Source organism: Pseudophryne corroboree, chromosome 1 (assembly GCF_028390025.1).
Source record: "Pseudophryne corroboree isolate aPseCor3 chromosome 1, aPseCor3.hap2, whole genome shotgun sequence".
NCBI lineage: Eukaryota > Metazoa > Chordata > Amphibia > Anura > Myobatrachidae > Pseudophryne > Pseudophryne corroboree.
In genome coordinates this window covers 274,314,786-274,341,329 of record NC_086444.1, presented here as the reverse complement: position 1 = coordinate 274,341,329, position 26,544 = coordinate 274,314,786, and the positions used below count along the sequence as shown (strand labels likewise).

Sequence of the window (26,544 nt, the reverse complement as noted above, 5' to 3'; positions counted from 1 at the left end):
TTGTGCCGCCCTTTCTGTTTACGTGGGCGACTGCCGTGATGTTATCCCACTGGATCAATACCGGCTGACCTTGAAGCAGAGGTCTTGCTAAGTTTAGAGCCTTATAAATTTGCTCTAAGCTTATTTATGCAGAGAGAATTCTCCAGACTTAATCACACTTCCCTGGAAATTTTTTTCCCTGTGTGACTGTTCTCCAGCCTCTCAGGCTGGCCTCCGTGGTCACCGGCATCCAATCCTGAATGCCAAATCTGCGGCCCTCTAGAAGATGAGCACTCTGTAATCACCACAGGAGAGACACCCTTGTCCTTGGATATAGGGTTATCCGCTGATGCATCTGAGGATGCGATCCGGACCATTTGTCCAGCAGATCCCACCGAAGAGTTCTTGCGGGAAATCTGCCGAATGGAATTGCTTCGTAATAAGCCACCATTTTTACCAGGACTCTTGTGCAATGATGCACTGACACTTTTCCTGGTTTTAGGAGGATCCCGATTAGCTCGGAGAACTCCCTGGCTTTCTCCACTGGGAGAAACACGTTTTTCTGGACTGTGTCCAGAATCATCCCTATGAACAGTAGACGTGTCATCGGAAAAAGCTGCGATTTTGGAATATTTAGAATCCACTCGTGCTGACGTAGAACTACTTAAGATAGTGCTACTCCGACCTCCAACTGTTCTCTGGACCTTGCCCTTATCAGGAAAGCGTCCATGTTTCCTTTTAAGAAAAATCATCATTCCGGCCATTACCTTGGTAAAGACCCGGGGCGCCGTGGACAACCCAAACGGCAGCGTCTGAACTGATAGTGACAGTTCTGTACCAGGAACCTGAAGTACCCTTGGTGAGAAGGGCAAATTTGGACCTGTAGGTAAGCGTCCCTGATATCCAGTGACACCATATCGTCCCCTTCTTCCTGGTTCGCTATCACTGCTCTGAGTGACTCCATCTTGATTTGAACGCTTGTATGTAAGTGTTCAAATATTTCAGATCTCACCGAGCCGGTTGGCTTCAGTACCACAATATAGTGTGGGATACTACCCCCTTCCATGTTGTAAGAGGGGTACTTTGATTATCACCTGCTGGGAATACAGCCTGTGAATTGTGTGAGGGGGAGATGTCTCGAATTTCCAATGTACACCTGGGATACTACATGTAGGATCCCGGAGTTCCCTTGCGAGTGAGCCCCCTGCGTACTGAAACTCTTGAGATGACCCCCTACCGCACCTGAGTCCGCTTGTACGGCCCCAGCGTTATGCTGCGGACTTGGCAGAAGCTGTGAGGGGCTTCTGTTCCTGGGAATGGGCTGCTTGCTGCAGTCTTCTTCCCTTTCCTCTACCCCTGGGCAGATATGACTGGCCTTTGCCCGCCTGCCCCTATGGGGACGAAAGGACTGAGACTGAAAAGACTGTGTCCTTTTTTTTCGATATGTGATTCGGGGTAACAAAAAGTGGATTTTTCAGCTGTTGCCATGGCCACCAGGTCCGATGGACCGCCCCTTTATACGGCAATACTTCCACATGCCGTCTGGAATCTGCCTCACCTGACCACTGTCGTGTCTTCGTCTGGCAGATATGTAAATCACATTTACTCTTGATGCCAGAATGCAAATATCCCTCTGCGCATCACGCATATATAGAAATGCATCCTTAAAATGCTCTATAGTCAATAAAATCTTGTCCCTGTCAAGGGTATCAAAATTTTCAGTCAGGAAATCCGACCAAGCCCCCTCAGCGCTGCACATCCAGGCTGAGGCGATTGCTGGTCGTAGTATAACACCAGTATGTGTGTATATACTGTCATGATATTTTTCAGCTTCCTATCAGCTGGCTTCTTGAGGGCGGCCGTATCTAGAGACGGTAACGCCATGTTTTTATAAGCGTGTGAGCGCCTTATCCACCCTAAGGTGTGTTTCCCAACTCGCCCTTACTTCTGGCGGGAAAGGGTATACCGCCCATAACTTTCTATCGGAGGAACCCCACGTATCATCACACACTTCATTTAATTTATCTGATTCAGGCAAAACTACAAGTAGTTTATTCACACCCTACAAAATACCCTTATTTGTGGTACTTGTAGTATCAGAAATATGTAACAGCTCCTTCATTGCCCTTAACATGTAACTCGTGGCCCTAAAGGAAAATTACGTATGTTTCTTCACCGTCGACACTGGGGTCAGTGTCCATGTCTGTGTCTGTCGACCGACTGAGGTAAATGGGCGTTTTTACAAGCCCCTGACGGTGTCTGAGACGCCTGGACCGGTACTAATTTGTCCGCCGGCCATCTCATGTCGTCAACCGTCTTGCAGCGTGTTGACATTATCACGTAATTCCATATTCCGGTGTCGACTCCCTAGAGAGTGACATCAACATTACAGGCAATTTGCTCCGCCTCCTCACCAACATTTTCCTCATACATGTCGACACACACGTACCGACATACAGCACACACACAGGGAATGCTCTGATAGAGGACAGGACCCACTAGCCCTTTGGGGAGACAGAGGGAGAGTTTGCCAGCACACACCAAAAGCGCTATAATGTATATAACAACCCTAGAAGGTGTTGTTTCTATATATGCGCTCTTAATATATCATTATATCGCCAATTTATGCCCCCCTTCTCTTTTAACCCTGTTTCTGTAGTGCAGTGCAGGGGAGAGTGGGAGCCTTCCTCACCAGCGGAGCTGATCAGGAAAATGGCGCTGAGTGCTGAGGAGAATAAGCTCCGCCCCCTTTTCGGCGGGCTTTTCCTCCCGGTTTTTTAATAACTGGCCTGGGTTAAAATACATACATATAGCCTTAATGGCTATATGTGATGTATTTATTTGCCAAATAGGTATTTATATTGCTGCCCAGGGCGCCCCCAGCAGCGCCCTGCACCCTCCGTGACCGTGTCAGTGAGCCGTGTGACAACAATGGCGCACAGCTGCAGTGCTGTGCGCTACCTCTCTGAAGACTGTGAAGTCTTCTGCCGCCTGTTTCCGGACCTCCGTTCCGCCGTCTTTCTTCAGCGTCTGTAAGGGGGATCGGCGGCGCGGCTCCGGGACGAACCCCAGGCTGACCTGTGTTCCGACTCCCTCTGGAGCTCAGTGTCCAGTAGCCTAAGACTTCAATCCTCCTGCACGCAGGTGAGTTGCCAGTCTCTCCCCTAAGTCCCTCGTTGCAGTGATCCTGTCGCCAGCAGGAATCACTGATTAGAAACCTAAAAAAAAACTTTTCTAAATAGCTCCTTAAGAGAGCCATCCAGTTTGCACCCTTCTCGGACGGGCACAAAAACCTAACTGAGGCTTGGAGGAGGGTCATGGGGGGAGGAGCCAGTACACACCATGTGACCTAAAAAGCTTTTTAGATGTGCCCTGTCTCCTGCGGAGCCCGCTATTCCCCCATGGTCCTGACGGAGTCCCCAGCATCCACTAGGACGTTAGAGAAATAATAATAAGTTGTTATTTTTAGTAAGAGAGTCTGCACAGACTGCTCAAACATACCCCACTCCTTTACTTTAGGATTCGAAAGCTATAGAAGAATGAAATAAAATCTGTAGAGGGAAGGTGTTGGAGAGGGTAAAGACAGGAGTTCAGCAGTGATTATGACAGTGGAGTCTACACAATGCCACCTCTCATTTCCAATGGAGGCTGCGTTTGGGTAGGGTATGGGTCATTAGGTCGACATACAGTAGGTCGACATGGTCCCTAGGTCGACATGTGATTTAAAAAAAAAATCGTGGTCGTTTTCTTCGTAGAGTGACCGGGAACCCCAAATAGTGCACCGTGTCCCCTCGCGTGGCTCGCCATGCTTCGGGCAAGGTACCTCGCTGCGCTCGGGACAGGTTACAGTTCCCAATTGTAGTCCACGTGGATCGTAAAGTATGAGAAAGGTTGAAAAAAAAAAAAAATGTCAAAAATTGTGAAAAACTAATGTCGACCTTTTGTCATGTCAACCTAGAAACCCTGTCGACCTACTGCGTGTCGACCAATAGTGGTCGACCTAATGACCGTATCTCGTGCCTGTATGTGCAGGGAATCTTATTCATATAAAGCAGTCCTGGCCAACCTTTGGCTCTCCAGCTGTTGTGAAACTACAAGTCCCAGCATGCTTTGCCACAGTTTTCCTGTTAGGGAATGCTAAAACTGTGGCAGAGCATGCTGGGACGTGTAGCTTCACAACAGCTGGAGAGCCACATTTGGCCAGGCCTGATAGAAAGAGAAGGGACAGAATGTAATCTCTTGTACAAGGACAAACACTTCTATTCCACTAGTGTAGTAGGTCAGCATACTGTACAAACCTTCCTTCTACTTTCCATTCCGTCCAAAGACCAGTCCCAAACTTGTACTCAAAGAGATCATTCTTGTTCTTCAGATTGGAATTGGAATAGATGTCACCAGTGTAGCCTCCTAAACGAACAATCAGAAATAAAACATCAATTAAGATATAACTATTGGGCCTAATTGTGAAACAAAAAAAAAAAGCAAATAAGTGCATCTGGGCAAAACCATACTGCACTGCAGGTGGGGTATGTGTAACATGTGCAGAGAGATTTAGTGGGAGGTGTCCAAACTGAAAACTAAATTGCATAGCAAAAATGAAACTGTCTAGCATTTGTGGGCTACATGCAGAAGCAGCCAAATTGCTCCCCTTGTATTGCATCATGGTTTGTTCCAGATACAAAGTTACTTTGCTTCTTTTCTTTTCTTTACTTCTAAATCAGAATCAGGCCCATTGTCTCACTCAATAGTGGTACAAAAATATGATAGAACGGAGCATGGCAGCCTCTAGAGCTGTGCTGAATTATGTAAACTGCATCAAGGGCATACCCGACTACTTTTTGGCAGCTCTCTCCGGGAGAGAGCTGCCAGGACGGCTCAGTGGAGGGGCTGGGCAATGACGTGTGGAGGAGGGGCAGAGGCGGAACGAGGGCGGGGTTATAGCGTCACATCGTTAAATCACGCCCCCCACTCTGTAATGCCGCTATAACCGGCATTTTACAGCAGGGCGCGTGACTATGATGACGCGATTCAACAAGAATCGCGTCATCTACTGTCCGGACCGCCCACTTTACTCTCAAAGTGGGCGGCCGGGCAGTGGGAAACTGAAAAACCGGGAGACTTGTCTGCTCTTCCGTGGGGCCGGGAGGGTCACACGATTTTCGGGAGCCTCCCGGCCATTCCGGGAGAGTAGGCAAGTATGATCAAGGGAGGTGTGCAGAATGCACAGGTGCCATAGACATCAATTTAGTTGGAACCTTCATTAAGCAACTAATAATAATGATAATTCAAATGTTACATTGACATTCCAGTAATCCAAACAAATGGAGGACTCTAAATACAGTAAGTTCTTATATCAAGTTCTTATATCAAGATTACAGATGTGTCCTACATGTACCCTCAATACGCCATGCAGTGTGAGATTCCGGAAGTCAGTGAGCCGCCAGGTCATAAGCAATTCTGCTAGAGTTTTTGACAAAAATGTGCGTGGCTGAGTCTGTATACAGAGCCAACAGAACTTGTATTGGGAAAACACTATGGCTGCTACATTGTAGCCCTTTGTGTACAGATTCTGAGAGTCAGTCGTGCACAAATATACAAGTGTTGCAAATCAAATTAATTAGCACAGTCTCCTGGTCTGTCCTAGCTGCATTGTTGTGGCTAAGGTGCATTATCGGCCAAAAAATAAATAAATAAATAAAAAAAAAGGCGCTCGACGAGAGCAGTCTTACGACGCACTGAGAGGGGCTGTTTCAGCAATGATGTCTGAGGACACATCCGTTTTACATTTGCAGAAAGATGCAGTAAGTGTCCTTTTATTGGTAACATACAGATGTAGCCATGCTCATACAGCCGGCAGCTTAGCGTATTCACAGCAAGTCAGGCGTGGCAAGTGTGCCTGCGACTAGGACACGCACCATAGGAATACATGGGCGCTGTAATAAGCCTGACCTGTGCCACGGCGCATGTGCTCTTGCCACAGGCTGGATGTGTATAGCTATATCTGTACACAGCAAGTAAAAGTATATTATAAAGGAAACATTTTTTCCATTTAATTGATGTGGCTGCGTAACAACTAGATGCTCCTCCCCTGAGGGCTTCGCTAGCTATTGCAATATACTCCAACATCCCTGTTTGTTCGGCTGCATGTTACTCACCAAACACAAACATACTGCTTCCATAAACCACTGCGGAATGGTGATATCGTGGTGCTGGGGGACTCCCTGTCGTAAAAGCCCTGTGAATGTAAGCATATGACTTTGCATTATACATAATATAGGTTAGAGCCAGAGATGTCCACTCTACAATAAAGATCGCCAAACTTTTATCTCACATCTAGGCTCCTAGCAATTGGAGTAGGGTTCCGATGATTAAATCTTATTCTAAAGAAAAAAAAACCCACTGAAATTTCTTGAATAAATATTTTTAATGATTTTAGATTCCAATTGTACCCACTGTGAGGAGATGCTGTAATGTACAGAGAATATATACAGAATAAATACTGCAGTCCATGCCTCACCAGAGTGTACAGGCACCACAGAGACACCATGTCACTATTTAACATAAATATAGGGTTCACTTTAGTACCCTACACAGGGAATATTTTAAATTTTAAGGGCAAAATATTGTGCTGTAGTGATACATCAAATCTGAAATGTTGCCCTTCAAAATTAAAATATGCCCTCCTCACCGATTAGGTGAGGGGTGTTAGCGTGAACACTAATAAACATATAGCATGGGCTGTGTATTACTGAGCCGCATATCGTATCTGAAATAACTGGAATTTTTATATTTCAGTAAATGCGTCCACCATGCTAATTTTCACATGGATCATTAGCTTGCCATGTTAGGAGGGGATGTACCTCTAAACAGTGACTGACAGCTAGACAGAAATGCAAAGTCTGGATTCGCTGATATACAAGGTCAGAGCCAGTGAAGTCTGCCCATGTGGTGTATCAGACAAATCTCATGATGTCTCCAGCTCACCACTAGTAGTATACAGTTTGTTATGAACTGGAATAAGCATTCACTATTAAGTTTGATTCAAAAAAATAAAAAATAACCCAAACCCTATTATACAGTTATAATTCTCCATCCCATCTATGGCAGAATCCTATTCGCGATTTTTCACAGATTTTTTTTTTTCTCTAGACTATCCAATTAGATCAAAAAAATTTTTTTTTAAAAAATGCTTTTTTCCCGAAAACACACAGGTTCAGTGAAACCTGCGTGTTTTTGGGAGAAACAGCCCTGTTTTTGCTTGAGGCAGGTGAAGCAAAGTCCCCGATAAGATGCGCTGGCTTATTGGGGCTAATAGGATAGTCCCGGACGAGACCTTTAGCAGCGGTAATTTACAGCGGCTAATAGGATACCGCCCTAAGAAGGAAAGGAACAAAAAAAATGGATTCTAGAATAAGCAGACAAACTGATAAAATATATGAACAAGCAATTTAGATAGCATGTATCAGCTTCAGAGCAGAATCTGCAGTCAGACAGGCAACAGCAAGTGACACGGCTACCGACAGGCATATGTCCATCTCTGCTCAGGAGGGTCACATTTACAATTATGAAAACACACCCTTATGGTACTCAGACTATGTTTAACTGCCCCCTCCACCTCCCCAAATGCAAAGAGGCACAAGTGTCAGAGCTGCATAGTGCACGGACATCATCATCTTTTATAGATCTTTTCTAGGCTACTAAGCACCGCAAAGTACAAGGGGTAACAAAGAAACATATACACAATTACAGAGCGAGAGAATACACGACAGTTAGTCTTAGAGTGAGCACAGAGCAAAACCTGAAGCAGGTTATAAATGAATCGGGTTATGAAATCGCATACTGTAATAACAATTACAGGCAGACAGAATAAAATAGGAATTTAATACCTTCCAGTAATTCCTTTTCTTGTAGTCCGTAGTGGATACTGGGGATATGTACTTTAGTACCATGGGGTATAGATCGTGTCCACTGGATCCTGGCAATTTAAAACCTTTAGTGTGTGTATGTGTGTGCTGGCTCCTCCCCTCTATGCCCCTCCTACCAGACTCAGTCTAGGAAAACTGTGCCGAGGAGACGGACATACCACGAGAGAAGAAACAATTACAACAGCGGTGAAGCAACAAGCCAACACACAACCATAACCGAAATGAGGGCGCTAACTATAACAAAGGATAGAAATACCAACCCAACCAGGATAGCACAGCTATCCCAACAACATAAGGGGACTGCAACGGCGAACCAACCAAATACTTACACAGGTAAGCAGGAATCGAAGCACTGTGGCAGGCGCCCAGTATCCACTACGGACTACGTGAAAAGGAATTACCGGTAGGTATTAAATGCCTATTTTCTCTTACGTCCTAGTGGATACTGGGGATATGTACCACGGGGAAGTCTCAAAGCTCCCAAACGGGTGGGAGAGTACTGAAACCCCTGTAAAACCGCCTGACCAAACTGAAGGTCGAACCAATAGAATTTCACAAAAGTGTTCGAACCAGACCAAGTAGCAGCTCGGCACAACTGTAAGGCCGAGACACCCCGGGCAGCTGCCCAGGAAGAGCCCACAGGCCCCGTTGAGTGGGCCTGAATAGACGTCAGCAAAGGCAGAGCTGCCAAGGTATAGGCCTGTCGAATGGTCAACCTGAGTCAACGAGCAATGGATTGCTTGGAAGCCGGACGACCAATCGTGGTGGCATCATAAAGGACAAACAGCGAGTCAGATTTCCGATGACGAGTCGTCCTTTTGACATAGATCTTCAGAGCTCTCACCACACCCAAAGACTTTGGCCCAGTGGAAGCGTCAGACAACACCGGAACCACAATGGGTTGATTGACATGAAAAGCTGAAACCACTTTCGGCAACAACCGAGGACGGGTCCTGAGTTCCGCCCTGTCTTCATGAAAAACCAAATAAGGGCTCTTATAGGATAAGGCTACCAATTCAGAGACACGTCTTGCAGACGCCAAAACTAAAAGAATCACTGTTTTCCAGGTGAGAAATTCCAACTCCACCCTATGTAAGGGTTCAAACCAGTCCGATTGAAGAAAGGAGAGAACCACATTGAGATCCCATGGAGCTGTGGGAGGCACGAATGGCGGTTGCATATGAAGCACATCCTTCAGGAAAGTTTGTACTTCCGGCAACATGTCAAGTTGTTTCTGGAAGAAAATAGAGAGCGCCGAAATCTGGACTTTGATGGAGCCTAAACGTAGGCCCATATCCACTCCCGCTTGCAGGAATAGTAGAAAACGGTTGATTCTAAATTCCACGGGTGACACCTTCCTACTTTCACACCAAGACACATACTTTTTCCAGATATAATGATAATGTTTTGATGTCACCATTCCTGGCTTGGACCATGGTGGAAATAACCCGGGAGGGAAGACCTTTTCTTGCTAGAATCTCCCTCTCAACTTCCAAGCCGTCAAACGTAGCTGCTGTAAGTCTGGATAGATGAACGGACCTTGTTGAAGATCCTTTTGGAGCGGCAGAGGCCAGGGATCCTCCAGAGCCAATGGTTAGGAGGTCCAAATAACACATCTGTCGAGGCCAATCTGAGGCAATTAGAATTGCTAGAACGCTTTCCCTTCTTAGTCTTTTTAGAACCCTTGGGATTAGTGGTAAAGGAGGGAACAGGTACACAAACTGATACGGCCAAGGTGTAGTCAGCGTGTCCACTGCTCCAGTCTGCGGATCCCTAGTTCTGGAACAGTAACAGCATAGCTTCTTGTTGAGACGAGAAGCCATCAGATCTATCTGCGGACAGCCCCACCGGTAAATTAATTGTTGAAACACCTGGGGATGTAGACACCATTCCCCCGGATGGAGGTCGTGTCTGCTGAGGAAGTCCGCTTCCCAGTTGTCCACTTCTGGAATGAATATGGCTGAGATGGTCCTTGTGTTGGCCTCTGCCCAGAGGAGGATTTTTGACACTTCTCGCATCGCTGCTCTGCTTCTTGTTCCCCCTTGCCGGTTTATGTACGCCACCGCCGTGGCATTGTCAGATTGAACCTGGATCGCACGATCCCTCAGGAGATGGGAAGCTTGCAGAAGGGCATTGTAAATTGCCCTGAGTTCCAGGACGTTTATCGACAGAGTAGATTCTTGAATTGAACATATCCCCTGGAACTGGGCCCCTTGGGTCACAGCCGCCCAACCCTGGAGGCTGGCATCCGTTGTCAGTAGAATCCACGAGTGGATATTGAAATTCCTGCCTTCTAACAGGTGAGGAACTTGTAGCCACCATAATAGAGAAATCTGGGCTTTCGGAGATAAGGTCACTTCCTGATACATGTGAAGGTGAGACCCCGACCATTTGTCCAGCAGATCCAGCTGGAAAGGCCAGGCATGAAATCTGCCATATTGGATTGCCTCATAAGCAGCAACCATCTTGCCCAGCAAACGTATGCAAACATGTACGGACACCTTGCGTGGACGGAGCACTGAGCGGACCAAAGCATGGATGGCCAAGGCCTTTTCCATTGGGAGAAATACCTTTTGAGACACTGTATCCAGTATCATTCCCAGGAATTGGAGACGTTGGGTCGGTTCCAGATGAGATTTCTGGAAGTTTATAATCCACCCATGATCTGTAAGCAGGCGAGTCGTCAGATCGATGCTGTGCAACAGACGCTCCTTGGACATAGCCTTTATCAGGAGATCATCCAAGTATGGGACTATGTTGACTCCCATCATGCGCAGTTGCAGCATCATCTCCGCCATGACTTTGGTGAAGACCCTCGGAGCTGTGGACTGGCTAAAGGGCAAGGCCTGAAACTGGAAGTGGTCATCCAAGATGGCGAACCTGAGGTAAGCCTGATGAGGGGGCCACATGGGAATGTGTAGGTAAGCATCCTTGACATCCAGGGATACCAAGAATTCCCCCTCCTCCAGACCGGACACCACTGCCCGCAGGGATTCCATCTTGAATTTGAACACCCGCAGATACGGATTTAGAGACTTCAGGTTTAAGATGGGTCGCACCTAACCGACCGGTTTTGGAACGACAAAAAGACTGGAGTAAAATACCCTTTTGTGTAAAGGGGGAGGTACTGGAACCACCACCCCTGTCCGCAAAAGTTTTTGAATTGCCCCTTGCAAGGTAATTTTTGCATCTGGCAAAACTGGTAAGCCCGATTTGAAAAATCTCGGAGGAGGAAGTGATTGAAATTCCAGCCGGTATCCCCGGGAAATGAGATCTCTCACCCAAGGATCACGGCAGGAATCCGCCCACATGTGGGCGAAGTGTTGAAGGCGAGCACCCACCTGACTGTTGCCTTGCTGCTGGGGCCAACCGTCACGAGGAAGGCTTAGCGGCAGGGGATCCGGTGTTCTGGTCCAGGGATGCAGCAGTTGCAGGTTTGCGGGACTTACCACGCGATCCTCTCGGGGTGGTGGAGACTCCCTGGCCCCTGCCTCTGAACCTTGCCACATGAAAGGACTGCAAGGAGGGTCCTGTGTAAGAACGTCTAGCAGGTGGCACAGCCGATGGCAGATAGGCAGACTTACCCGCCGTCGCCTGGGAAATACATTTATTCAATTCGTCCCCAAACAAGGCATCACCTGTAAAGGGAAGATTTTCTACACCCTTTTTGGAATCAGCATCCGCTGACCATTGACGCAACCACAGAGCTCTACGTGCCGAAACTGCAATAGCAGTAGTGCGGCCATTTATCTTACATAATTCCTTTATAGTCTCGCTCATAAAATTTGCAGCATCCTGTATGTGTTGCAACAGAGTAACGACCTCATCCTGGGGCAGATTGTCAAATACACTAATAATATTATCGGACCACTTGACTATTGCCCTGGAGATCCACTCACAAACTATTGTGGGCCGCTGTGCTACGCCCACTGCCGTATAAATTGCCTTGAGAGTGGTCTCAATTTTATGGTCAGCCGGCTCTTTAAGGGATATAGCCCCTGGCACCAGCAGTACCAACTTCTTAGACAGTTGGGACACAGACGTATCAACTGATGGGTTTTTTTTTCCCATACATTCCTGTCGCCAGCTGGAAGGGGAAAGGTAGCTAAAAACCTCTGAGGAATTTTAAATTTCTTATCAGGGTTTAACCATGCTTCCCTGGCCAGGGAGTTTAACTCTTTAGACACAGGGAAAGTTGCTGAGGTCTTTGGTCTAACATTAAAGTACAACTCCTCATCTGGTTCTGACTCCTGTATGTGAAGAACCTCTCTTACTGCAAAAATGAGGGCCTCCACCCCAGGGGACAGAGCGATGTCCTCATCCATATCATTATCATCCACATCAGGCTGATCAGAATCAGACTGGACCACATGTGGCAGTGAGCATTTATGTGCAACCAACAGAGGGGGCTGAGAAGCCTTTCTGGTATCTGCTGCTCTTGCCATACAATCAATAGACTGTTTTAACACCTGTCTCTCCTTTTTTGCTGCAGCTAATTCTGCGATTAACATTCTGAATCATGCTTTTAAAATTATCCAGCCAGTCAAGTGCCTGTGAACTGTGTCCCTGAGGAGACCAGCATTGTTCACACATGAGAGACCCTGCTGATGAAGGGGTAGAGTTACAAGCAGCACACATAACCATGTCCACAGACATCCTTAAACACTGTAAAATAGCGCAGCTCACTTAAAACACCTCCACATAGACCCTAGAGAGCCCCTGGAGTGACACTGAGGAGCGGAGACCACTACACAAACACAGCAGCACAGCGTGTGAAATAATATGAATAACCTGATAAACATGCAGCGGTGCTACCACTGTAGTGCCCCCCCCCCCCCCCCCCCCCTGCTATTACCCCCTGGTACCAGTACACAGTCTAACAGCGTGGGTCCGTGGAGGAGCAGCGTGCATGCAACCTTGATGATCCGCAGCAGCAGGAAATGGCGCCTTCCCGCCTCAGGTCCGGCTCCGGGAAGCCCCGCCCCTTGCAATGGCGCACGTTCCCACACAATATTATACTGGCCATGAGTGAAATTCACATATATATCAGTACAGACAAGCCTCCAGGGACAGTGAGCACTGCGGGCATGAACCTTGAGCCAGTTATGTCCACAGCAGGCACCGCAGCTCGTGGCCCATGACTGTCGCGCGACCTGCCGCTAAACTGCACTGGGGACCCGCTAAACGGGACCCCAGTTTAACACTCACTGCGATCTTCAGCATCTGTTAGAGGGTGACGGCTTGCTGCTGGCATGGGCACACATACTAACTTTGTGTGATCAGCACCTCAGGAGCTCAGTGTCCTGTCAGCTGGGATTACGAACCATAAACCCTCAGGAGGTTGGTTCGGTCCCCCGTCTGAGTCCCACGAAGCAGGTTGCCAACCAGAACTACCTGAAAACAATAAACTAAAACAAAATTAAAGGAAACTCTCTGGAGCTCCAGAGAAATGCACCCGGCTCCTTGGGCACATTATTCTAAACGGAGTCTGGGAGGAGGGGCATAGAGGGGAGGAGCCAGCACACACACTAAAGGTTTTAAAGTGCCAGGCTCCAGTGGACCCGAGCTATACCCCATGGTACTAAAGTACATATCCCCAGTATCCACTAAGAAGTAAGAGAAAAATTAATTGATGTTGTCAACCAAATCATTCGGCCAACAGAGTAATTCATCCTAAGACATGGAAGACAGGCGTACAGTATGTCCTTCCGCATGTGCACATTTAAAATAAGATTTTACTTACCGATAAATCTATTTCTCGTAGTCCGTAGTGGATGCTGGGGACTCCGTCAGGACCATGGGGATTAGCGGCTCCGCAGGAGACAGGGCACAAAAATAAAGCTTTAGGATCAGGTGGTGTGCACTGGCTCCTCCCCCTATGACCCTCCTCCAAGCCTCAGTTAGGATACTGTGCCCGGACGAGCGTACACAATAAGGAAGGATATTGAATCCCGGGTAAGACTCATACCAGCCACACCAATCACACCGTACAACTTGTGATCTGAACCCAGTTAACAGTATGACAAACGTAGGAGCCTCTGAACAGACGGCTTACAACAAGAACAACCCGATTTTTTTGTAACAATAACTATGTACAAGTAATGCAGACAATCCGCACTTGGGATGGGCGCCCAGCATCCACTACGGACTACGGTAAGTAAAATCTTATTTTCTCTGACGTCCTAGTGGATGCTGGGGACTCCGTCAGGACCATGGGGATTATACCAAAGCTCCCAAACGGGCGGGAGAGTGCAGATGACTCTGCAGCACCGAATGAGAGAACTCCAGGTCCTCTTTAGCCAGGGTATCAAATTTGTAGAATTTTACAAACGTGTTCTCCCCCGACCACGTAGCTGCTCGGCAGAGTTGTAATGCTGAGACCCCTCGGGCAGCCGCCCAGGATGAGCCCACCTTCCTTGTGGAATGGGCCTTGACAGATTTAGGCTGTGGCAGGCCTGCCACAGAATGTGCAAGTTGAATTGTGCTACAAATCCAACGAGCAATCGTCTGCTTAGAAGCAGGAGCACCCAGCTTGTTGGGTGCATACAGTATAAACAGCGAGTCAGATTTTCTGACTCCAGCCGTCCTTGAAATATATATTTTCAATGCCCTGACAACGTCCAGCAACTTGGAATCCTCCAAATCGCTAGTAGCCGCAGGCACCACAATAGGCTGGTTCAGGTGAAACGCTGACACCACCTTAGGTAGAAACTGAGGACGCGTCCGCAGTTCTGCCCTGTCCGAATGGAAAATCAGATATGGGCTTTTATACGATAAAGCCGCCAATTCTGACACTCTCCTGGCTGAAGCCAGGGCCAGTAGCATGGTTACTTTCCATGTAAGATATTTCAAATCCGCCGATTTGAGTGGCTCAAACCAATGGGATTTGAGAAAATCCAAAACTACATTAAGGTCCCACGGAGCCACTGGGGGCACAATCGGGGGCTGTATATGTAGTACTCCTTTTACAAAAGTCTGGACTTCAGGAACTGAAGCCAATTCTTTCTGGAAGAAAATCGACAGGGCCGAAATTTGAACCTTAATGGACCCCAATTTGAGGCCCATAGACAATCCTGTTTGCAGGAAATGTAGGAATCGACCCAGTTGAAATTCCTCCGTGGGGGCCTTCCTGGCCTCACACCACGCAACATATTTTCTCCAAATGCGGTGATAATGTTGTGCAGTCACCTCCTTCCTGGCTTTAACCAGTGTAGGAATGACCTCTTCCGGAATGCCTTTTTCCCTTAGAATTCGGCGTTCAACCGACACGCCGTCAAACGCAGCCGCGGTAAGTCTTGGAATAGACACGGTCCCTGCTGAATCAGGTCCCGTCTTAGAGGTAGAGGCCACGGATTTTCCGTGAGCATCTCCTGAAGTTCCGGGTACCAAGTTCTTCTTGGCCAATCCGGAGCCACGAGTATCGTTCTTACTACCCATTTGCCGTATAATTCTCAGTACTTTGGGTATGAGAGGCAGAGGAGGAAACACATACACTGACTGGAACACCCACGGTGTTACCAGAGCGTCCACCGCTATTGCCTGAGGGTCTCTTGACCTGGCGCAATACCTGTCCAGTTTTTTGTTGAGGCGAGACGCCATCATATCCACCTTTGGTTTTTCCCAACGGTTCACAATCATGTGGAAGACTTCTGGATGAAGTCCCCACTCTCCCGGGTGTAGATCGTGTCTGCTGAGGAAGTCTGCTTCCCAGTTGTCCACTCCCGGAATGAACACTGCTGACAGTGCTATCACATGATCTTCCGCCCAGCGAAGAATCCTTGCAGCTTCTGCCATTGCTCTCCTGCTTCTTGTGCCGCCCTGTCTGTTTACGTGGGCGACTGCCGTGATGTTGTCCGACTGGATCAACACCGGCCGACCCTGAAGCAGGGGTTTTGCCAGGCTTAGAGCATTGTAAATCGCTCTTAGCTCCAGTATATTTATGTGAAGAGACATCTCCAGGCTTGACCATACTCCCTGGAAGTTTCTTCCCTGTGTGACCGCTCCCCAGCCTCTCAGACTGGCATCCGTGGTCACCAGGACCCAGTCCTGTATGCCGAATCTGCGGCCTTGTAATAGATGAGCACTCTGTAACCACCACAGAAGAGACACCCTTGTCCGTGGCGATAAGGTTATCCGCTGATGCATCTGCAGATGCGATCCGGACCATTTGTCCAGCAGATCCCACTGAAAAGTTCGTGCGTGGAATCTGCCGAATGGGATTGCTTCGTAAGAAGCCACCATCTTTCCCAGGACTCTTGTGCATTGATGCACAGACACTTTTCCTGGTTTTAGGAGGTTCCTGACAAGTTCGGATAACTCCCTGGCTTTCTCCTCCGGAAGAAACACCTTTTTCTGAACCGTGTCCAGAATCATTCCCAGGAACAGCAGACGTGTTGTCGGGGTCAACTGAGATTTTGGGAAATTCAGAATCCACCCGTGTTGTTGCAGCACTACTTGGGTTAGTGCTACTCCGTCCTCCAGCTGTTCTCTGGACCTTGCCCTTATCAGGAGATCGTCCAAGTAAGGGATAATTAATACGCCTTTTCTTCGTAGAAGAAACATCATTTCGGCCATTACCTTGGTAAAGACCCGAGGTGCCGTGGACAATCCAAACGGCAGCGTCTGAAACTGATAATGACAGTTTTGCACCACGAACCTGAGGTACCCTTGATGTAAAGGGCAAATTGGGACATGCAGGTAAGCATCCTTGATGTCCAGGGACACCATAAAGTCCCCTTCTTCCAGATTCACTATCACTGCTCTGAGTGACTCCATCTTGAACCTGAATTTTTGTATGTACAGGTTCAAAGATTTCAGATTTAGAATAGGTCTTAACGAGCCGTCCGGCTTCGGTACCACAAATAGTGTGGAATAATACCCCTTTCCCTGTTGTAGGAGGGGTACCTTGACTATCACCTGCTGAGAATACAGCTTGTGAATGGCTTCCAATACCGTCGCCCTGTCTGAGGGAGACGTTGGCAGAGCAGACTTTAGGAACCGGCGAGGGGGAGACTTCTCGAATTCCAACCTGTAACCCTGAGATATTATCTGCAGGATCCAGGGGTCCACCTGTGAGCAAGCCCACTGCGCGCTGAAATTCTTGAGTCGACCCCCCACCGTTTCTGAGTCCGCTTGTAAAGCCCCAGCGTCATGCTGAGGGCTTTGCAGAACCCGCGGAGGGCTTCTGTTCCTGGGAAGGAGCTGCTTGCTGCCCTCTCTTACCCTTTCCTCTGCCTCGGGGCAGATATGACTGTCCTTTTGCCCGCTTGTTCTTATAGGACCGAAAGGACTGCGGCTGAAAAGACGGTGTCTTTTTCTGTTGGGAGGGGGTCTGAGGTAAAAAGGTGGATTTCCCGGCCGTTGTCGTGGTCACCAGATCCGATAGACCGACGCCAAATAATTCCTCCCCTTTATACGGCAATACTTCCATATGCCGTTTGGAATCCGCATCACCTGACCACTGTCGTGTCCATAAACTTCTTCTGGCAGATATGGACATCGCACTTACTCTCGATGCCAGAGTGCAAATATCCCTCTGAGCATCTCGCATATAAAGAAAAGCATCCTTTAATTGCTCTAAAGTCTGTAAAATACTGTCCCTATCCAGGGTATCAATATTTTCAGTCAGGGAATCCGACCAGATCACCCCAGCACTGCACATCCAGGCTGAGGCGATGGCTGGTCGCAGTATAACCCCAGTATGTGTGTATATACTTTTTAGGGTAGTTTCCAGCCTCCTATCAGCTGGATCCTTGAGGGCGGCCGTATCAGGAGACGGTAACGCCACTTGTTTTGATAAGCGTGTGAGCGCCTTATCCACCTTAGGGGGTGTTTCCCAGCGCGCCCTAACCTCTGGCGGGAAAGGGTATAATGCCAATAACTTTTTTGAAATTAGCACTTTTCTATCTGGGTTAACCCACGCTTCATCACATACATCATTTAATTCCTCTGATTCAGGAAAAACTACAGGTAGTTTTTTCACCCCCCACATAATACCCCTTTTTGTGGTACTTGCAGTATCAGAGATATGCAAAGCCTCCTTCATTGCCGTGATCATATAACGTGTGGCCCTACTTGAAAATACGTTTGTTTCTTCACCGTCGACACTAGATTCAGTGTCCGTGTCTGGGTCTGTGTCGACCGACTGAGGTAAAGGGCGTTTTACAGCCCCTGACGGTGTCTGAGACGCCTGGGCAGGTACCAACTGGTTTTCCGGCCGTCTCATGTCGTCAACTGATTTTTGTAATGTGCTGACATTATCACGTAATTCCATAAACAAAGCCATCCATTCCGGTGTCGACTCCCTGGGGGGGTGACATCACCATTATCGGCAATTGCTCTGCCTCCACACCAACATCGTCCTCATACATGTCGACACACACGTACCGACACACAGCAGACACACAGGGAATGCTCTATTGAAGACAGGACCCCACTAGCCCTTTGGGGAGACAGAGGGAGAGTTTGCCAGCACACACCCAAGCGCTATAATATATATGGGAACAACCTTATATAAGTGTTGTATCCTTATAGCAGCTTAAATATATAAAATATCGCCAAAAAAAGTGCCCCCCCTCTCTGTTTTACCCTGTTTCTGTAGTGCAGTGCAGGGGAGAGTCCTGGGAGCCTTCCTCACAGCGGAGCTGAGCAGGAAAATGGCGCTGTGTGCTGAGGAGAATAAGCCCCGCCCCCTATTCCGGCGGGCTTTTCTCTCGGAGTTTGAGATATCTGGCAGGGGTTAAATACATCCATATAGCCTCAAGGGCTATATGTGATGTATTTTTTTAGCCATAAAAAGTATTATACATTGCTGCCCAGGGCGCCCCCAGCAGCGCCCTGCACCCTCCGTGACCTAATGGTGTGAAGTGTGTGACAACAATGGCGCACAGCTGCAGTGCTGTGCGCTACCTTCATGAAGACTGAAAAGCCTTCTGCCGCCGGTTTCTGGACCTTCAATCTTCAGCATCTGCAAGGGGGGTCGGCGGCGCGGCTCCGGGACGAACCCCAGGGTGAGACCTGTGTTCCGACTCCCTCTGGAGCTAATGGTGTCCAGTAGCCTAAAAAGCCAATCCATCCTGCACGCAGGTGAGTTGAACTTCTCTCCCCTAAGTCCCTCGATGCAGTGAGCCTGTTGCCAGCAGGACTCACTGAAAATAAAAAACCTAAAACTTTTTCTAAGCAGCTCCTTAAGAGAGCCACCTAGATTGCACCCTGCTCGGACGGGCACAAAAACCTAACTGAGGCTTGGAGGAGGGTCATAGGGGGAGGAGCCAGTGCACACCACCTGATCCTAAAGCTTTATTTTTGTGCCCTGTCTCCTGCGGAGCCGCTAATCCCCATGGTCCTGACGGAGTCCCCAGCATCCACTAGGACGTCAGAGAAAAAGGAATTGTATAAAGCATAAGGGGGAAATTCGTTTAGCAGCTGTAATTTATTGCTGGCTAATTAAAGCAGCAGGTCTATTTAATTAGTCCTAGAGGCGGCCCGCAGGCTGCAGTTAATGGGGATTTCAGGCTCAACACGAAATCCAGTTCAAATAGCCTGTTTTGCTGGTGCTGCGACCCTGTTAACCAATAGGTCTGGAACTTATCCCAGATTCTGTGGGTTAATACAGGTTGAGTATCCCATATCCAAATATTCCGAAATACGGAATATTCCAAAATACGTACTTTTTTGAGCGAGAGTGAGATAGTGAAACCTTTGTTTTTTGATGGCTCAATGTACACAAACTTTGTTTAATGCACAAAGTTATAAAAAATATTGTATTAAATGACCTTCAGGCTGTGTGTATAAGGTGTATATGAAACATAAATGCATTCTGTGCTTAGACTTAGGTCCCATCACCATGATATCTCATTATGGTATGCAATTATTCCAAAATACTGAAAAATTCGATATCCAAAATACTTCTGGTCCCAAGCATTTTGGATAAGGGATACTCAACCTGTACTGTATTTTACCCGGCGAGAAAAAGGGGCTCTATTTGAATAACCCCGAGCAGTAAAGCCTGAGGTTACCACCCAATTTTCACCCACGGTAAATTACCGCATCTAACTGAATTCCCTGCTAAATTCTTCATACAAAAAACAAACAAAAAACAAAACACAAATACCTAATATAAACAAAGCCACTAAAAAGTATGTAGCGATGATAAATTTGGAAAACTATTATGGCACAGAATGATGACTATACAGTACAATGAACATCTTTCAAAGGTAAAAATGAGTACATGAGGGAATTCCAACTTGTATAAATGAGAGGTAGACACCAGGTCACACAGATGAAGCAGTTTGACCTCAGGGAGCTTCCATAGCTTGAGAAATCATGTATACAGTATGACAGCTTACAAGAGATGGCTAGACTCTCTCTACACAATCCACTGACATATCTAAGGCCGGTTACACATTAATACCCCTTTCACACCGCACAAATAACCCAGTATCGACCCAGCATATTGCCGGTTCAACACGGGTCAGCGTGCAGTGTGAAAGCGCCACAGCTGAAATCCCGGGACGCCTGACCCGGCAATTCAACCCGGGAACAAAGCAGTGTTATTCCCGGGTTGAATACCGGGTCAATGGCAGCGTAAGCGGGCTCCCAGGTCGATGCTTCCCGGGACCCGTTCACTACAGCAGGGAGAGGCGGCGCAGAGATGATCTCATCTCCCAGCGCCACCTCCGCGCCCGCTGCTATGGCAACCCACCTGGTCGGGATGCCAGCAGTAGCGTCCAATGCCGGATCCCACTCGAGAAGGACCCATTTCCCGGGAGGGAACCGGTATTGGCGGTGTGAAAGGGGTATCAGTGATCTATTGGGAATATCGCACAATGTGTATGCTCAATTGTGCATTTATGTGCGTCGCCCCTTCTGATGTGCTGCATCTGCATGTTAGATGTGCCGAATATACAGACGACGGCATGCAGGGTATTGTGAGATGGAAGGATATATTGCATGGTCGTTAACCATATAGTACAGTGTGTACGGTCACCCAATATATATATATCCTTCCTCATCGAGTGTCGGACCTGCAGGAATACTACTCTCTCTGATGTGTACCTGGCCAAAGTAGGGCAACTGGCACGCCAATACAAGGCCTATTGGACATAATAAAGCAGGTGATGGAGCAGAGTAATGATGTGACACTAGAAGCTCATCTTTAAGACCCAAAACACACTGTTACAATGAACTTTACCTGCACCAGGAGCAGTCTTTAACATCAAACCTCAGCAAGTCATTTAACATGTTCTTCCTATCAAGAGAGATGAATTATAGTACATTCAGTTATGACACACTGTACACACAGCTGGTATGGATTCATGTATTCATGACAGTAACTTAAGGGCAATTACCATGATGTCCAACATTTATTAAATATGTTGTTTACTATTAATAAAATATTTCAGGGTTGTTGTTTTTTATTTAGCTTTATGTATTGTCTTTTGTTTGTTATGTAATGTTATTCCCATATCCTGTTTACTCACTCCTCCATTGTCAACATTAATAATGATGTCAATCCCCTGGCTGTTAAGGGCCCTACACACTGGCCGAGGTGTCAGACAGCCAATACGGCTGAAAGACAACACGGCGTCGGGGGTGAAGTTTCTTCACTCCCTGACGTCACCTGGCCCCATAGTCCTGCATGCTAATATGGACGAGATTGGCCATATTGGCTTGCATGTATAAACGAGCCAACACCAACGATGAATGACCACAGGGCCGCGCATTGTTCATTGTTGGTGCCTACACACTAAAGAAATTAACGATATCTCGTTCATTAATGAACGAGATCGTTCATATCGCTCAGTGTAATCGGCAAGTGTGTAGGGCCTATAAGAAAATAATCATTTAAATCAACAGGAGGCAGGATGGGAAGACGTATATAAAACCTACAGACACTAACAGCTATTTGAATGCGAGAAGTAATCATCATAAAAGGTAGATTCGAAATATCCCGGGGGGGACAAATGAAACGTTTAAAACGTAATTGTTCTAAAAATGTAGATTTCGATATACAAGTGGAAGAACTTGTCAAAAATTTTGAGGAAAAGGATTTTGATAAAGGTCATCTATTAGAAGTAAAGAACCGTGTAAAGGATGTAGATCGGTCAGAACTTCTTAAATATAAACAAAAAATCTCTAATCGGAAGGAGGATGTACTATTTATTACTACATTCTCAGCTCAAAATAATATGATAGAAGAAAGTGTTCGTAAACATCGGCATATTTTATTAACCGGATGACGTTTTAAAAGATCTACTTCCCGACAAACCACATATAGTTTATAGGAGAGCACCCACTCTCAAGTCCGCCCTAGTTAGAAGCTATCTAAAACCTGAAATAAAGTTTAAGGAGGGGGATAAAAAAGGTTTCTCCAGATGTGGTGTTTGCACGGCCTGTCAAAAGACTAGGATGAATTCAGTTAAGATCGTTGAAACGGTTGTGTCTTCTTCTAATGGTATAGAATTTAAGATCAGAGAACGTTTAAATTGTAACAGCACTGGTGTTATTTATTTGTTATCTTGTCCTTGTGGGCTACAATATATAGGCCAGACTAAGCGTAAATTGCACGTAAGGATACAGGAACATCTGTGCAACATAAAAAATAGGAAGAAGGATCATAGTGTGTCTGACCACTTCTTAGAGAAACATCAAGGTAATCCACATGTGTTGCAGTTTGTAGGATTGAAGAAGATCTCTGTACCATGGAGAGGGGAGCGTTTGGAGGAATATTTGATTAGAGAAGAAACTAAATTAATATACCAATTAGGCACCCTTACATCTAGGGGACTGAATATTGACTTTGATTTAATGCCTTTTTTATGAGTAGGGGTTAGAATATATTATATTTAGGTAGGGTTAATGTGTACTGTATTGATTAATTAGGTTTTAGGTAGAAGTCTATAATGATTTTTAAGTATATTTATATTGAGAGTATATTTATATTAAGAATATATGGATCTTTTAGGGAATGGGGTGAAAGTTCTTAATGAGTAGTTTGGATAGGTAATTTTTTAGGTTTTTGGTACTGTGTCCCTATGGTGTGGATTGATACCCCTCTTCCGTAGTGCTACACTGTAGTAATAGCCTTCCTTTGGACTAATTTTAAATATAGTTACTAGAGGTTTATGAGCACTGTTTTATGTTGTTGGTTAATGTGGTGGTGGTGGTGGTGGTGTAGATTGCCCTTTTGAATGGATTAGATAAGGATAATTTGTATTTTTTGAGTAACAGCTGATAAAGGAATAGGGATTGATTAGGAAGTATACAACACAGTGGAACGCATTTTAGCATTTGGAACGCATACAGGAGAAGGAAATCATGGCTGGATGTCCTATATAGCTGATGAAGAAAGACGGAGCGAGTATTCTGCAATCCTGACGAAGCCTTCTACAGGCAAAACGCGTCGATCGCAGATAACATCGATCCCGAGCAACGCTGTGTAGCGCTACAAGCAACGTGCACGGGACTTCCGCCGGCGGACTCCGGACTTCGTCCACCAGTGCTGGGAACTATACAGCCAGGGAGCCTTCCCTTTTGAGAAACATTATCTGGACGTCTCTATAAGGTATTACCCACTGGAAAGAAACTTCATATAGTGCAATACTAGTGACTGTACAGTTGCACTAAGTTGTGACTGGGAGGATTACGATTATGAGTAGCGTCTGGTGCTTTATAATATAGCCAAGAGTGTGCCTCTTTAAGGATTATCTCTGGAAATAACATCAGTGGTGATTGACTCATTTAATATAGAGGGAGTAAGCCACGGATTAGCGCGTCCCGTCTATTAGAATGATCCACATTCAGCTCATGTACTGGAGACCACCAAAGTACTGTGGGGCATAATAACTATTCACTTCCATTCATATATGTCTATGTTTGTTTTTGTCACATCCTTGTTTACCGGTAATAGGTAGTCACACGTTTACATACTTTCATATGGTTTCTACCCGGAAATTGAATTTCATTTGAATTATTTAATAAAATAGAAATCAAAGGAATTGGAAATACAAGAATACGTGCATTTATTTATTTTGCCTTCATTTAATCTTATTGATTTTATTATTTATATTCTGTTCTGTGCGCTGGGGAAAAATTGTGTATATTTGTGTTCCTAATTTAGTGGAGCAAGGTAGTAGCCCCACTCCTCTCAGCAGCATTGGACAGAATTAACTTATTTCTTTTCTATAGCGCAGTGCCACAACTTTTTTCTATTTGAGGAGGTAGGATGGGATTTGCTTGATTTGCTTTGAAGCACGTGCAGAACGGATAGTGTAGTGCAGGCATTCCCAACCACGGTCCTCACGGCACACCAACAGTGCAGGTTTTAGTGATATCCAGGCTGCAGCACAGATGGTTAAATCAAAATAACTAAGGTACTAATTAAGTCACCTGTGTTCACGCATGGATATCATTAAAACCAGGACTGTTAGTGTGCCCTGAGGACCGAGGTTGGGAAACACTGGTGTAGTGGTTAGCATTACTGCCTCACAGCACTAAGGTTGTAGGTTACATTTCCATCATTGCCCTAATGGTGTGGAGTTTGTATATGCTCCTCATACTTGTATGGGTTTCCTCCAGGTGTTCCAGTTTCCTTCTACAGTATAAAAATATACTGCTAGGTTAATTGGTTTTTGGCAATAAAGTAACTGCAGTGTGTGCATGTGGTAGGGAATATAGGGACAGATGTATTAACCTGGAGAAGGCATAAGGAAGTGATAAACCAGTGATATGTGTAAGATGATAAAGGCACCAGCCAATCAGCTCCAATATGTAAATTAACAGTTAGGATCTGATTGGCTGATGCCTTTATCACCTTGCACATATCACTGGTTTATCACTTCCTTATGCCTTCTCCAGGTTAATACATCTGCCCCATAGACTGTAAGCTCTACTGGTGCAGGAACGTATGTGAATGGCCAAATATTCTCTGTAAAGCTCTGCAGGATATGAGTGCGCTATATAAATAAAGGGTAATAATAATTAATAATAATAATAACTGGTCATACAACTGGGTTAGTGGCTGGATCACAACAATGTGTTTGCCGAATTCTCTAGCTGTACAGCCAGCAGCTACTGCAGTGTTTTCATGAAGGCACTAGATCAGTGTTTCCCAGTATTTACGTATTTATTTTATTCAACTACATACCCATTGTCACCGCCAAAGACGTAAATAGCATCTTTGTAAGCTACCACTGTATGTTTACTGCGTCTGCAAAATATGGGTGGGAGAACAGGTTTTAGTACATGCACATCAAACAAAGTTACTGGAAAACATTGTCAGGTGGTCACATTAACAGATACACTCAGTCTGAACTACAGAGCAAACAATACAATAACAATGTCACCTCAGGCTTTAATTTGTTTTCTAAAAATACAGTTTTAGGGGCATATGATAATGTACTAAGCCTTGGCGAGAGATAAAGTGCCAGCCAATCAGCTCCTAGCTTCCATGTTACAGGCTATGATGACAGCTTGGAGCTGACTGGCTGGTAGTTTATCACTCTCCACATACAAGACAGCCAGCACACAGGATATAAGGCAATTAGCAGCCTTTCTGGATACATAAGAGGAACTCTGCAATAACATGACACGTGCCCATCAGCTCAGTGTGAGTGACCTGTCTCTGCAGCTCCCTTACCTGGCTCCCACAAACTCATCGCAGGGCAGCAGCCTCCGCCAGCGGTGCACACTCTCAAAGGGTCCGAAATTCAGAGTCAGGTACTCAACGCTGTCAGAGCAACTGTGGTCAAAGTCTACGCTGGGGGCCACCTTGGACTTGCACGCCATTGGGCACAGTGCTGTCAGCCTCCTATGTCACTGATCAGAGACCAGCCATGGCCAGGCACAGTCCTGTGTGTTACTGTGTGGTTACAGGGTGGCCAGCGTGGGCTGCTCGCCTAATGTAACACACCAGGTAGTGGGACCGGGCCATCTCAGGGGCTGTTACTGACTGATGCCAGCCTTTGCCAGGGTGAGACCAGCAGCATACAGGGAGTGGCAGCAACAACAGCTTTCAGCCGACAGGAAGGAAACTGGAAGAGAGAGTGACACACAGAGAGGCTGTGTTTCAGAGACAATCTATTCTATCCTACTGTATCTCTATGATCCCTGTATTGTGCTGTAACTGCAGCGACATCTAGTGTCCTAAAAGCAAATCTACACTAGAATAATAACACCCTGGATTTCTCCATCTTCATTATGCAACTTTAGCCTCAATTTATTGGCTGTTGAGCTTTGTATGCCACATACTGTGTATGGACTGAGAAGGGCAGTGGACAGCTAGGTAAGAAGAACATTTACTTGTTGGGTGTTCGAAAAGTAATCAATCACTTCTTTGTTGTATTTGACTCTGCTGATGATGTTTTACAGCGCAAAAGATTTCTTTACAGGAACATGTTAAAGTATCCAGAGGTAAAGATCTTAAGTATACAGCTAAACTTTACTGAATCTGTGGTTCTAAAACCAGAATTTATAGTAAGCTTCGATAGCATAACTAATAGCATTCCCAATTATGCAGATACCCTGTTCCTAGGGTTGCCACCTCATGCATCATCGATTCCTGGAGAGCCCCCCCCCCCCCCCCCCCTCCAATCCCCCCCTACCCCAACACCAAGCAATGTTCATGTAAATAATATTATGT

At 46.3% G+C, this 26,544-nt stretch overlaps 1 protein-coding gene across 3 annotated transcripts in view; it reads right to left on the bottom strand.

The window, feature by feature from the left end:
- The window catches only part of LZTR1 (leucine zipper like post translational regulator 1), a 117,823-nt gene extending 91,841 nt beyond the window's left edge, over positions 1–25,982 (bottom strand). For 2 of the 3 annotated variants that reach the window (XM_063964270.1, XM_063964271.1), the window contains exons 1-5: positions 25,543–25,981; positions 25,051–25,113; positions 21,097–21,153; positions 6,135–6,214; positions 4,278–4,386 (exon numbers count right to left, since the gene is read on the bottom strand). In XM_063964270.1, coding sequence (XP_063820340.1) covers positions 4,278–4,386; positions 6,135–6,214; positions 21,097–21,153; positions 25,051–25,113; positions 25,543–25,691 — 458 coding nt within the window. In that variant the 5' untranslated portion in view covers positions 25,692–25,981. Of the gene's footprint in view, positions 1–4,277; positions 4,387–6,134; positions 6,215–21,096; positions 21,154–25,050; positions 25,114–25,542 lie in introns of all 3 variants that reach the window. The other variant, XM_063964272.1, reaches the window with a different exon arrangement.
- Between the last annotated feature and the right edge of the window lie 562 nt (positions 25,983–26,544).